The sequence below is a fragment of the Panicum virgatum genome, chromosome 8K (genome assembly GCF_016808335.1).
Source record: "Panicum virgatum strain AP13 chromosome 8K, P.virgatum_v5, whole genome shotgun sequence".
In the NCBI taxonomy this organism is placed as follows: domain Eukaryota; kingdom Viridiplantae; phylum Streptophyta; class Magnoliopsida; order Poales; family Poaceae; genus Panicum; species Panicum virgatum.
In genome coordinates, this window is record NC_053143.1 from 46,641,667 (window position 1) to 46,656,553 (window position 14,887).

A 14,887-nucleotide genomic window follows, 5' to 3' on the forward strand; every position below is an offset into this window, starting at 1 on the left:
GGTGGGTACTGTGTCATTTTGCATGTGTAGCATCAATGTCAACAGTTGCAAGTTGCTCTGATACTGACTGCTGGATTTTGTCAATTTCATGCTCTCCACTCTGTTTTCCCGATTTTATTTCACTCTGATAGATACTGCAAAAACCACATCATGCACAAATCATTGTGCAACGTCACCTAGTTTGGAAGTATATATGGTACCCAGGAGATGAGTGTGTAAAATCTGCAAGGAGAAATCAACAACAGTTCTGAACATGATTGAGATGATACAGTGGACATGCCGAATTGAACTGAAAATCTGGATTAACTAGCGACACAAGCAAGCGCACTTTCAGACTTGAGTCAAGGCATAGTTGGAATACTACGGCATACAGACCAAGCTGGATAACAAAATTCATCGAGCAAGTGGGGGCTCACGACTGAACTTTCATCAACAAATGGTCCCATATTATCACTGACTGAAACATGTTCATTGATAAAAGACAGGGTTCATCCTCATTCTTAAGAGGCACAGTGCAATGGTACAACAGAATCTTCAGCAAATCAGAAGCATAACGAGAAAATTGAAACACCAGTGATGGGCTGACACCTATCCAAGATATCAAACATAACCCGGCCACCAGTGCTCAATATTCAGAGAAAAGGATACGACGAAGCAAGGGTGCTGATGGCATCTGGCGGCAGCCAATTTCCGCATTTTTACTCTGTTTCATTTGCAACCAAGACATCACTGTTCAGGAAGAAGCAACCAAAACAAGCTGTGGTTACATAGCTCGAACATAGACGCCAATCGCTTGCATGTACTCTTCAAATTTCGCAAAGAAGCCAACAACGCTGCCATTGCTCTGCACGGGTAGGGTTGAAAACGGTCGGGAACGGTCGGGAAAACACCCTAACCATTCCTGTTCCTGTTTTTTTTTTTGCCGGGAACGGGAACGGGAACGGGAACAGAAACGGGATAGACGGATGGGAAAACGAAAGCGGTATTACGGGATATTGAGAACATAATATATCGGTCGGGAACATATCGGTTACGATCGGGAAGCGGTAACTCAAATCGGTAACAATACATGTAACCACTCAAAACGTTTAACTCGACACAATAGTTACAACCATACATCATTCACATGCAAAATATACTGAATAGATGATTTGATAAACAAATATCATTGCGGCTGCACCATTCAAGTCTCCAACAGGCAACAGCCAACAGGCTATCTCCATCACCCATTGGCCATTGACCCACACGTCACATGCATGCAACATAGTCATATTGTCTCTGTCCACTACACGGCATCATCCAGACACCGACACGGCCACAGCCCCACAGGCCACACGACAGAAGAGATGAACTTAGTTCAAATTTCAAAGGTGCAAATAAAAAAAGCTACATGCCACATTGGGCGGAGTGCGGACGCACCTGGCCTGGCCGCCTGGGGACACGCTCACGCCTGACGGGCTGACGGTGGTGGACGGCGTCACGGCGGGAGGTCAGAGGGCTGCGCGCCTGCGCCGCTGCGACCTGCGGGCGGGTGGAAGAGGCGTCAGGCGAGCATTGCGGCGGCCGCCCGGCTCCGGCGCACCGCGACCGCGGCAGCAAGGGGCGACGTCTGGGGTGAGGCGGCGACGGCTAGGTCGGGGTCGCAGGGGCAGGGACGCAGGGTCGGGTCGGATGGAATGGGGATGGGCGGATGGGTGTGCGCACCGATAGCGATAGGCAGTTAGGGTTTCGGGGGTTGCGGGTTGCCTGGGCTGGTTATGGGCCTTTTGGCCTTTGACTCCTGCGGGCTGCGGAGGGTATTCTGGGCTGTGGGCTCAATTGATGATTGTGCTACATAAATCCGGGAATTTCCCGCGGGAATTTCCTGTATGAAAACGGGAACCGCGAATACGGTCGGGAAAACACCCCAACCGAATTCGTTCCCGTTCCCGCCTGTTTTCCTGTTTTTTTTCCTGTTTTTCCAACTGGAACGGTTCACGGTCGGTTTAGCCGGGAAACGGTGCCGGTCGGGACGGGATTTTCCCGTACCGTTTTCAACCCTATGCACGGGGACGTGGAAAGCAGTTCCCTCTTCCCGTCCATACGGCCCATATCTACCCGCATTAGTCACAAGTGTCAGAGAAGTTACAACATTTGGTTTGCTCCCGAATGCACCAATTGTTCCGGAAAGTTTCACCACAAACTCTGAAGGTTCAAGCAGAATCTACATGGTAGAAAAAAGGTATATGAACTGGTTGGATTTTTCTTGGTAGGAGACAAGTGACTGAAAAACTCTATAACATTACTGTTCAATCTCACCTTATGATCAAAGCCTCCGCTACCGCCCCATGGACCTGCATAGTGCTTCTGACCATTGTCGTCGCTGAATGAAAATGTGATTGAATCAATGACAAGGCAACTGGAAATTGTCACGCTTTCGAGACGGCGCGGTGTCGCGTTGATGTCATGACACGTTCCTCCATCTCCACCCCATGGCCCAATCCTGGCAAGTTCATCCTGGAGCTGGATACAAGTTAAACCAATCGAGAAACACATTAGAAGAAAGAGGAAAATAATGAGTAAAAGCAATCTATCTCTACCTGTTGCTTAATTTCGAGCTTATGGTTCGTATAGACACCAATTGCATTTAGAAATTTGTCAGCACGCCCAAAGAATCCAACAATGCAGCCATTGCTCTGCAGTGGAATGTGGAAAGGTGTTCCATGTGTTCGTCCAAATGGCCCATAACTATGAGCATTGGTGACTAACGTAAGAGACGTTATAACATTTGGATGTTCTTCATATTGACCAATGGTTCCGGATATTCCTGTCAGGAACTCTGAAGGCCCCAGGGAAACCTGCAACAGGTGAAAAACAACATTTTACATTGGGGTTTTTTTTTGGAAAAGGGAAACTTCATTGATTTCAAGAAGTTACATCAAGATGATACAACGACTTGAATCTTTCCCGACCTATGCCAAACGACACACGACCTAAAAGAGTCCGAAATACAAACGGACATACTAATGACTGTCAATCCTAAGACTAGACCGCCATCCATGTGATTTAGTCATTTCACCGACAGGAGTCAAGTTTAATTATACATCTTCCAAGGATTTTGAGTCATAATTTGTTAGGACAGTCACAAAAACACAACTTTTATTTTAGTTGCAAGCAGTTTTTAGATGGGAAGAAATACTTCTTAAGACACGCACCGTGTTAGAGGCCCCACCACGGCCACCCCATTTGTCCGAAGTGCGGTATTGGCCATTGCGGTCAATGTAGGAGAATGCAAGTGAATCGATGACAAAACAACTGCAAATCGTCACACTTATTAGACGGTGTGGTGCCACATCGATGTCGTGATTCCTCCCTTCATCTCCACCCCATGGCCCAAACTTGGCAAGACCAGCCTGAGACGCAAGCCAGCCAAAAACTAGAAAAATTAATACACTAACAATAAATTCAGGAATGGGAAACATAAATTAATTAACAATAAATCCGAACCTCTTCTTCTCTCGGCTTCACGTAGACCCCAATGGCATCAACATACCACCCTGCATGTGCAAAGAAGCCAACAATGCAACCATTCATCTCTACCGGAATGTCGAAAGGGTGCCCTTTTTTGTGTCCAAAAGGTCCATGGCTACAAATATTGGTGGTAAATGTAAGAGATGTAACAACACTGGGTAATGAACCAAATGGACCGATTGTTCCTGAAATTTTACATAGAAACTCTCCTGAAGCGAGATGAATCTGCAAAAGACAAATAAAACGGGAGACAATCAATGTGATGGGCAAATCAAATGGTTTCAGCAGTAGAAATAAAGCTTGTCTTCAAGTAAGGTTTACAATCACCGTATACTCGTTTCCACCACAACCGCCCCATGGGCCTGCGGTCTTCTCCCTCCCGTTCTTGTCACAGTAGGTAAATGCAAGTGAATCAATGACAACGCAACAGCGAATTGTCACACTTCTTAGATGGTGCGGTGCCACGTTGATGCCATGAACTCTCCCAGCGCTTCGGCCCCACGGTCCGATCTTGGCAACCCCAGCCTGAATGCAGACCAATCAAGTAAGGCAAAAACTAGAATACTGAACATAAGAAAATAAGAGAAAGAGAGGAAACCAAGAATGAATAGTTACTCAAATCAGTACCAGTTCTTGCATTATTATTTCAGGCTCAGGCATCCCCCTCGGTATGTCCCATGGATTCTCTCTTTCAAAATGTCTGCGCAGATCAAGGCTGGGACGGCTGGCGTTCAAGCTGATTGAATCCCTTATCGCCGACTCTGCCTGTAGCACCTCCTGAGGTGTGGCACAGCGGCAGTCGATTCCAATGTCCACAGCCTTCAGAGAGGTGAGTGAGAGTGATCGGGTGCTCTAGCCTAAGAGGGGAGGGGTGAATTAGACACTAATAAAAATTTAGACCTATGGTTCCAACTAGTTTGCACAAAACTTAAACTAAAACATGCTATCTAGATGTGCAACTAGGTTGTTCTAGTGTGAAACCCCTATCCCAAAAGAGTTTAGCAACCTATAGTATTTCCTATCAAGAAACTATTCTATGAAAGTAAATGCACACAAATTGCTAGTAAGAAATGCGGAAGCTTAATGAGCGGAATAGGAGATAGCAAACTCTTGACGCGGGTGTTTATCCCGTGGTTCGGTTAGCCACAAAGGCACACCTACATCCACGTTGTTGTAGCACTCACTAAGATTATTGCTACTCGGCCACCAAATCTCTTCCGTGAACACAATCACGGTCACCTTGGCCCCGGGTTCCACTAAGGAGCTTCTCCACAAAGGATGGAGGTCTCCACGTCCCCCGCACAAAGATGTCGTCGCCGCTCCACACCAAGTCGGAGGGTCGATGACGTTGCCGGCGAGCTTCACGCTCCAAGGTGCCAGCACACCAAGCTCTTGTTTTGGTTCCCTAATGAACCACAGCACAAAGGCTCGAAGCCTTGCAATCTCACTCACTAAGAGCTAATCCTTTACACAACACTCTCAAAGTGTGCTAAGGACTAAGGATATGATCTTAATGCTCTTGTATGGCTTGGAGATGTTCTTGAGTATGTGTGGGAAGTCTAGCAACTCCAGCAAACTTCAAATGGCCGGGGTGAGGCGTATATATAGGCCACCAAGTCTTGTAGCCGTTGCTCCAACGGTCAGCTGAAAATATGCGTATCATCGGATGAACCGATGCCTCTGCATGGGGTAGCATTGGTTTATCCTGTCACTCTAATACCCGAAGTAGCCGTTGAACTCCTGACAGCTGACACAGTGACCACCGGTTGAACCGATACTTTCCCGTCGGCTAAACCGGTCACTCACAGCATCCTCCTCTTCTGCTGACGTCATTACACCAATGGTATGCACCGATGCTTCACCGGTTCAACCGGTGCTGAAGACTTGGCTCTTGCGCGACTTGCATCGTCTTTGGAACACAGTACGCCCAATGCACCGATGCCCCTTTTTGAACCATCGGTTCATCCGGTGCCTATAAGCTGGCTTAGCTTTGATTTCCTTCTGCACCAAAATACAATGGCATCGGTTCTTCCGACAACCATCGGATGCACCGATGCCCTTGCGTCGGTTCTTCCAGTGCTACAGCGGAACCCCCGTAGGGGCGGCCCTTCGGGCCTTGCTACGCCTATCTTCTCTTTTTCTTTGTCATCACTTGAACCTAAAAGCCTGAGAATGATCATCTTAATAATCATATTAGTCCAAGTGTTGTGTTGTCATTTGATCACCAAAATCACTCGAAATGGCATAAATGGTGCCATGTTCGTTTCAGTGAGTTTCTCTAAGCCCAAGTCAAAATCGCCATGAACATATCTTGTCTCGGCAACACTGAAACTAAGCGAGAGCACTTGAAGCCTCTTCATGGCTTGGTCTCTGAACACCAGCCCTGATGCACGACTGACTAACTTGAAGTTTGAAAGGCACCTGAATTGTTCTGCATCGTCAGCAGTTTTGTTGAAGATCTCCATCCGTTGTTTTGCACAGGCTTTTATTATGTGCAGAAGAAGAGAAGAGAGTGCAGGCAAGGCCCCAAGAACCTCAAGGTCCTTTCGTGGTAGTGTGTTGACCACGATGGATAGCTCAGAGAGATTGTTGAGTGAGGGTTTAATCCAATTTGGCAGTCTAGAGAATGTGCTGAATTCTGACCACACAGATGACGGGTTGAGACTGAATATATTTTCAGTCTGGCGACTAGTACCTGCTGTAAGCCTATAAAGATTTCCTAGCCACTTTATATCCTTTATATATACTTTTGGGTTGCATTTTGGTTAGTTGTGCTAGGTGCCGCGCTATAACACATAATGGTCCTTTTTAATTAATTTGATTAATGGTATATACAATTTAATTCTGAGAGTGACCCTCTGTGTGGCTTGAGTGGTTCACGTCTCGTTAAAATTGGTTTTGTTAGAAACTTGGTTTAGGGGGCCAGCACGGTGCTTACTGTCTGGTTGGCCACTCTCCATAAGGACCGGTTCATAGAGCGACAACCTGGGACAACAGCGCTACCACAAGACTGGAATGGGACGGTCTTGGCTTACTAATTAGGCCATTTTGGTTCGGGAGTAACTTACCTGCGGGGCAAGAGGGGAGTCGAGCTTCAATGGTCCCTACGCTACGAGGCTGGTCTGTGTTGTCTTGTACCCCCTCGAGGTGGGCCCCATCGTTGCATTGACTGAATCCTTAGCGGTTACACCTTACCAACGTGTCCTTTGTAACGGCCTCGTAGTGAGTTTGCTAGTCATCTCACCTAAGGAAGTGTGATGAACAACTAGCATAGCTCACGACTTGTGGGTAAAGATGTGCAACCTCTGCAGAGTGTAAAACTGGTATACTAGCCGTGCTCACGGTTATGAGCGGCCCAGATCCTCCTTTTGATTAGTGAGGTTAGCTCCTTCTGACGAGGGGGTGCCTCTCGGGGTTTTGGTATGGTTGTGGTTTGGTTCTCAGTAGTAACATGATTAATTCTGATTAATTACTATGTAACTGGGTTAATGGTAATTCATCAACTTGTAGTAAATAGCTTTAATAAAATTTTGCCAAGATTAAAAGCTAATGCAGTTCAGTCAGCCAACATAGAGCATCATAGTTTGTGTTATACTTGTTGAGTACAAGTTGTGTACTCACTCTTGCCTCTTCTCTACTTTTTCTTCTTGGCTACGCTACTGCTGCTCAGTTCCTGCCGACACGAGGGAGTTCGCTCAGCGCTTCCAGGACTACGAGGACTTCTAGGCGTTCGTCTCCCAGTCGACGTCCCTGTGGCGCCCTGCTCAGTTTCGGAGAGCTTTTATCGTGTTTGTCCTTCGCTTCCGCTGTATCAGACATTTTGTCATTAATGTAATAAATAACATTTGTATTTTGATTTATTATGTCTTTTTCGTGATATGTGCTGTGATATACTGTTCATTCTGTTGTATATACGTGTGACTTGATCATGGCACGTATATGATTACTCGGTTTATGTTCTTTTATAAACCGGGTGTTACAGAGTGGAGTGTTTCAAGTTCCTTCAGATTGTATAGACACTTGAGCAAAGATTCCCTTTGTCTCCTGTCCCATGAATCAAGTGACATCACGAGCACCCTCAGTTTATACAGTTTGCCAAGCTCTTCCACGAGGTTTGTTAGATAATTACCCATGCTCTAACTTGTCTAGGTTCTACGCTGGTAGGGGCTCTAGCTCCTCCTCAGTCAAGCCTGCCATTCAATATTGGGCGGCAGATGACTGTTGTCTATAGTAGTAGCTGCAAATTGCAGCAAGGTAACAGTAAAAGTAGTGGTAGTAGAGGCTGCACTACACTGTGGGAGCCATACCTTGTAAATGCATTCTTTGACTGATTGTCTATAAAAAGAAAGAGCAGCTGCAGCTCACTGATTAAGCAGCTCTACTCAGGGTTCACCTAACTGGTGGGAACCGGTTCGGTTTGACCGGTTACCGGTCAAACCGGTCCGGTCCGGTTCCGGTTTGGGCCGGTACCAAACCGGCCCAAATTCAAAATTCAAATTTGAATTCGAAAAAATGAAAAATTCCCAAAAAATTCCTTAAAATACTTCAAGGTACGACGAATTTAATGGTGTCAAATTTTCTCAAAAATTCATTCGTTTAACATACTTCTAGGGCATTTAAAGTTAAAACAAAAAAGAAAAGGAAAAAAAATGAGACGACCCATTAAGGCCCACTTGGTAAACTGGTCAAACCGGCCGGTAAACCGGTCTAACCGGCCGGTATACCGGTCCAAACCGGTTACACATGCGATTTTAAATTTGGATTTGAATTCAAACCGGCCGGTAAACCGGCCAAACCGACCGATAAACCGGTCTAACCGGTCGGTATACCGGTACGAACCGGTTGAACTGAGTTTTTTGAATTTAAATTTGAATTTGACCGGTTTCTACCGGTAACTGGTCAAACCGGTCCGGTAAACCGGAACTGGAGTGCTCCGGTTTGGGGTGCCCGGTTGGGAAAAAAAACTCTGGCTCTACTTCGTGTGCTCTTCCTGAGTCTTTCTTCTTCCTCTCATCTTCTTCCTCCACCTGCAAGCAAGAGGGTGTTGTGTGTGTGCGAGGGAGTGACAACAAGGTTTGGATACTTGCTGGTGTCGATTTCTGAAAGCTCTTCAAGAGACAGCATACTCCCAATACCTTCTGGCAGCTGCGTCTGCCTGTCAACACAGAGACGCACCAGTCGTCTTAGGTGAACCAAAGTTGATGGCAGTGCTTTTGTTTTTGCCCTCTTTAAGTCCAGTGTTTGCAAAAACTGCAGATTTCCTATTTGTTTTGGAACCTCAACACAGTATGTGCCACTTAGCCTCAAATACCTCAAGTGAACCAGATTACATATATCCCTTATGTTTTGACCACTGAAATCTTCCAAATCCAAGACACGTAGAACCTGAAAGATGTGAAAAGGCAGCTTCAAGTCAGCAGCATGGCAGAATATAGTAAGTGACCTCACAGCATGGAGCAAGCTCTTGGTTTCTTGAGATATGGAGTCCTCATTGCTGTTTCGGAGGGATAGCCGCCGGACCTTGTGTTGGGTAGTATGCTGAACATTTGTTGCAACAAAATTTTCTTCAAGTGACAAGGCAGTGATATACCCAAGCACTATATCATGTACGCGGCAAGCTTGTACCCTGCCATGAGCATCAACATCTACTGGTTGGACCAAACTTCTATTGATGAGTTCGTTGAAATAATCCTCTCCCACTTTATACAAGCTCCTGTCTTGTTCTGCTTGGACAAAACCTTCACCAATCCATCTCCATATCAAGTCATCTTTCTCAACCTTATGATCCTCCGGAAATAAACTCAAATATAACAAGCAAGGCTTTAGCTTCGAAGGTAGATCGTGGTAGCTAAGAGATAAAATCCACCACATGTCCTCCAAATGAGAATTGTCTTGAGCATTAATAGAATTGTACACACTGGACCATTCATCCAAAGAATGTTTATTTGTGAGTAGACTAGCTATGGTAATGATAGCTAATGGTAACCCAGCACATCTTCTTAAAAAATTGACCAGATATGTGCATAAACTTATATGGGCATCTTTCTTCACCAAATACTTTGTTATAAAAAAGATTTTGGGCATCAGTATCTGAAAGAGGGTGCAGTTCATGTATGATAGCATCAACACAGCCAGGAGAGCGACATAGATTAGCAATACCAAGATTCCGAGTTGTTGTTACTACTTTACTGCCATGGGTGTTCTGAACTAGGGCACAATTTATGCATCTCCATACTGATTCATCCCATATGTCATCGAGAACAATGAAGTACCTGTCGGCGAGGAAAAACATTACAGATGGGATAAATTATAATTTCACGAATAAGTAGTGGGCAAAGTGTTGGGAAAACGGAGTGGTCAAAAGACCAAAAATTAAAGGAAAACAGGAAAAAGAGATAACCCTTCTCCGTGCCTTGATCGGAGGCGCAACCAACTCGTGGTTGCAGCCCCAGATCGCCTAGCGCCACATTAAAAGGGATTGCCTCGGTTTTGTGTTTGTATCTAAAGTGAACTAGCCAAAATACCTCGCAACCCACACCGGCACCCGGTCTCTGGAAGCGCTAAAGCCATCTGAAGGCCATCGCCGTCTCGACCTCGCGATCCCTAGGCAAACTAGGTGGATGACAGAGGGACGTCATGTATATATATCTAAGGATGGCAGCGGATCAGATTCGGTGTGGATATCCACGGTTTTCGGATTTGCGGGGTTCGAGTTCTAATTTTCGCCCGCGGATTTGTGGGTTCGGATACCCGAAAAATTTTGGGTTTCGGGAGGATTCTAAATTTAACCCGCGGAGCTCCATCGGCCCCCCCCGAAACAATCAGCCCACTAGAAGCCCACTAAAAACCCTAGGTATATAATCTGAAAATCCCCTTCACCCACCCTCATTCCCTTTCGCCTCTCCCTCAGCCCCATTGAGTACTCAGCCGCTATCCCCTCCATGGCTCCTGGCTTCCTCATTCTCTCATCAATCACGCAATCCCGGCGGCTCCTAGGCAGGTCGCACCCGTGCAGGCGCCGCGCAGCCCACCCGGCGCCCGCTCCGCCCTGCCGCCGGCTCGCCTGGGCGCCGCCCGCCCCGCCGTGCTGCCAGCTTGCCTGGGCGCCGCCCGCCCCGCCCCGCCGCTGGTTCGCGCTGGCGCCGCCCGCCCCGCCCCACCGCCGGCTCGCACTGGCGCCGCCCGCCCTTTCTCGCTGGCTGCTCGCACGGGCTCCACCTGCCCTGCCCCCGCGTGCAGGCCGGCAGGCGCCGGGCGCGGCTTGCCCCGCATGGCAGAGGGCCAGAGGTCGCCCACACCCTGCCCTGTTATCCTTGTTGCTGGAACTTGTTTGTAAAAAAAATCAAGTTTTGGATTATCCGTCGGGTTTTGGGTATCCGCGGGTTTCAGTCTTGGGGATGAATTCTGACCCGAATTGGAGTTCGGGGCTGGTTCGGGTTTCAAGTTCGGTTTCGGTTTTGAGTGCCCAGGCACTCCACCCGAAACAAACCCGACCCGTTGCCATCCTTATGTATATCTATGACCTACACCGACGATGAGAACACCTTCACCAACCCGTGCTCCAACCAAGATGGCCGGATCGAGACCTGCAATCTCCATTGGTTGTTATCCTAATCCATTTTTAAATTGTCCTCATGTTAGTAGGTGTTAAGATCCTATTTTAAATTAAGTCTAAGTAATGTAGTTCCCTACATTTAGTATTAGTCACCTAAGAACCTAATCGTGAGCCCTAAGTACCTCTAGATCTGGTTTTAGTTCTTGGTTGGTAGGGATTAGCAAAACACTGACGCAAAAATTCAAGCCGTCGATGTTCTCCCCCTTGGTTTGAATCTTTTAGAAAGAAGAATGAGAATAGACATTAGATCCATGAGACCAAGAAATCCCCACCGGAAAAAAACTAACCCTAGATCTACTTACCTCGCCACTGGAATTGTATTCCCTTTGGGACAGAGATAGTAGTAGATAGTTCATTACTATAAAATTAACAACATATAAAGGTATTTTAAATATAAATCTAGCGGTACTCAAATTTTAATTAAATCCTATAAATCACAAATAATCTTACTATTACTAATTGGAGGTTCTTTTTGAAGCCTCACGTGAAGCCACCTTGCATATATCTCGCTCGTGCAAGGCTATGACTGCGAATGAAGCATAAATTCTACTGTGGTTGTTTGCCGAGTAGTATGTGCTATTCTAAGGTCCCAATCAATTTCGATTCATCCTCACCAACAAGGAAAAATATTCCCTCCGGTTGAATAAAATAAATGCACTTCATTTTAGAATTTAGAGGCCTCCATAAGGGTTAAGAAATAAAAAATCAAAATATTTTGTTGTCCTTCATTTATACTTTTGCATTGGAAAAATACATGTTATTTATATGTGAGGGTGATAGTACATATTTAGTAAGGGCAAGGAAATAAGAAAAAAAAGGAAAAAGGCTTGAGAGTGCCAAAATGATATGTATTCCGATCGGTGCCTTATACCACATTGAAGGCAGTGGTATAGAGAAAGGGTATTTTGTTGAGAACATTTAAACATTTTATTTTGTTTCCGAAACAAGACAAAATTTTGGCAAATGTTTCAGAAATTTGTCATGAAACTTGTCCTATTAAAAAGACAAGAAAAAAAAGAATACAACGCCACTTTGAGCTCCGCCTGCTGGTCGCGCGTGGCGGCGGAGTAAGACAGTGGGGAGACTAGAGGGAGGAGTAAGAGGCGGCGCACGGTTGGAAGAGGGACATAAAATCCCCTAAATTTGTCTGATCCAACATAGAAATGCAAAATTGGAGCCTCTCCTTCTTGTTGCTCTCAAAAGTGTTTTTAATGTATTAGAATGGCGTCTTAACATTCCTAATATGAATTTCCGATGAAATGTCGAAATACTGACATCCAAAGACTTAACAAGTGACCTTAAGGTGGATCTTCGGTTTAGTGGAACTGCAGTGATTCGGGAGAGATCAAGCTCAGCTGCCTTCCGACGGCATCGACCTGTTTTTCTATTGGAGACATCAACCTCTTGCCCCAGTGCGATCTGTTCCTTTGCACGCTTCCAAATCTTTTGAATAACTCGAACATGTGACTGAAAAAAAGCAGCAACCTCTTTTGTTGCATTCTTGGGTAGTTTTTCATTTTTGCTTTTTGCATGAAGTGCTGTGTAAGCATCATATCGCTGAGCATCTGTTACCCATTTGTTCAACCTCATTTCTGGTTGTTGCACACCTACAAAGGTAATGTGAGACAGGAAAATTAGAGTCAAATTAACTACTTGGAGTATTATCCACAGCAAATAGACTTTGCAAAGATTGTATGGAATTCTAAGTAGACTTGAATGATTGATCCATGATTTAAAATTTTATTACCCAGTGACACGTGGGAACATACTTTGTCTCTGTCTAAATTAAGAGTTGTACCTGCAGCTTGAGCAGGAGGGCTGCCTTCTTCATCTTGAGCCATAACATTGCTTTCCATGTCGAATACAGACTCACTTCCTCCAGGTATCATTTCATCGACTGATTCTGCTAGTGTAGTGTTGAGGTCCAGGAAAACACTCATTTCCATATCAACATCTACAAAGGGAAAATAATTTGTGGTGAATATGGCCATGTGAAAACAAATAATTTTGTGGGTAAAACAAATAATTTTGTTGGCAAAGTGTTAGCCAAATTTTGCCCAAGGCAAACTACTCCATAATCTACTGAACCCAGACAAACCGATACTAACAATGACAGGAAGCCCTGAACATCAATGTCTTATTTGAACATACCCTGATCAACAACATCAAACAAGTTTAATTTGTAGGTGCAGACAATTTGGAGAAGTGATTATGTATAGTGCGGCACACATTTACATGTTCATTTGAATGCAGAAAAGAAGAGGTAGGTAAATGCACAAGTTGTACCTGCAGATTCCTGAGCATCGCCTTCATTCTGAGCGAGAGCATCGGCTTCATCATCAGCTGCAGCCATGCCTCCAGGTATTATGCCACCATCCAGTTCTTCTGGAGGAGCAGCATTGAGGTCCAGTAGTAGAGTTGCTGCCATAGATGCGTCTCTGATTTGTCAAACTTTGTTGCAGATGTGTTGAGGACCAATGCAGAAAGCTGGCCACGAGGACTTGCTTGCCGGAGAGTACGCATGTGAGAGTTGCTGCTTGTGGGAGTGTACGGCCGGCCGGCGGCAGCAACGATCGGGCCAGCACTTGCTTGCTGGACGGGCCAGCACGAGCGTGAGTTGCTGCACGTCGGAGTTACTGCTTGATAGAGAGAATGGTTGGCCGGTCGGCGACAAGGTTGTCTGCTTGATCACACTTGCAAGCGGCGATCGCACGTCGGCAGCAGCGGATCGCACTTGCTTGCTTGCTGGACGCAAGCACGAGGGTGAGGGCGGTGGATCGCGGCGGCTGGAGGTCCGAACAGCAGAGCGTGGGAGTAATTTGAATTTCAAATTGCCTATACAGCTGGAGTGGAGAGACGTGCTCGGGTGGAACACGTGCTTCCACTTTTCAGATTAGAGGGGTTAGAAATGACATTTTGTTGGTTTTGTTAATCTGGTCTAAAATGGACAGAACGACGAATAAAATGGAACAGACGGAGTAACAAATTAGGCGATTCGCTCAGGCCCAACCAAACTGAACCAATCCATTTCTACTAGGAATTCCTTTCTACCCAGACAAAAAGCAGCCTACCTAGTAGCCTTATCAGCCCATTTTCTTCTACTAAATCAGGCCCATTCGGCTTTTCTTCTACTAAATCAGGCCCATTCGGCCCAAAAGCAACAACAAAACAGGTCTGTTTGATTGATCATAGATGCCGTGCGCAGCCGCAACCGCGACAGACGAACACATCTCAATGCATATGCATGGAAGTGGGTCGTGTCGCACTGAAGTAGTCGCAGGTCTTTGAGTACTTCTGAAGCCGTCGTCGAGTAGTCTCCATCTTCCCATAGATTGTGCTTCCCGAGTACTTCTTGAGCTGCACTGAAGCTGCGTGGTGCTCCTTCTCGAGTAGTCTTGGCGCCCTCGGATAGAAATCTTCATGCATGGTGTGCGATGGTCAATCGTACTCCATATGGAGTAGCCCTCGAGCCTTAGTTTGAATCAAAAAATTCAGGCTGAGGTTCCATTTTGAATTTTGAATTTAATCAGTTGTTTTTTAAATGTTTTTTGAAAAACAAAGTCCTTTTGCCACGTATCCAGTAGCCCCCGAGCCTTGTTCTCAAATCCCCTAATTTGGAGATAAGGGTCTAAAACATCGTGGCAAGATATTAAGTAGTGGTTTGGGAAGGTGATTTTGTGATTTAATCACTCATTTGATCTGAAATTAATATTATCACATGTTTGTGATTTGAGTAAAAATGCTTGTCTGCTTATTGTAAGC

The 14,887-nt window shown here is 45.8% G+C and overlaps 1 protein-coding gene across 1 annotated transcript; it reads right to left on the bottom strand.

Moving 5' to 3' along the window:
- Positions 1 to 277: 277 nt before the first annotated feature.
- Positions 278 to 13,553, bottom strand: LOC120645829 (mannose/glucose-specific lectin-like). The gene is made up of 11 exons (XM_039922561.1): positions 13,412 to 13,553; positions 12,924 to 13,079; positions 12,611 to 12,732; positions 4,138 to 4,362; positions 3,838 to 4,035; positions 3,487 to 3,735; positions 3,195 to 3,392; positions 2,580 to 2,837; positions 2,299 to 2,502; positions 2,051 to 2,203; positions 278 to 853 (listed from the first exon to the last, which is right to left on the bottom strand). The coding sequence occupies exons 1-11, from the start codon at positions 13,551 to 13,553 to the stop codon at positions 764 to 766; spliced, it is 1,995 nt and encodes a 664-aa protein (XP_039778495.1). The 3' UTR covers positions 278 to 763.
- Between the last annotated feature and the right edge of the window lie 1,334 nt (positions 13,554 to 14,887).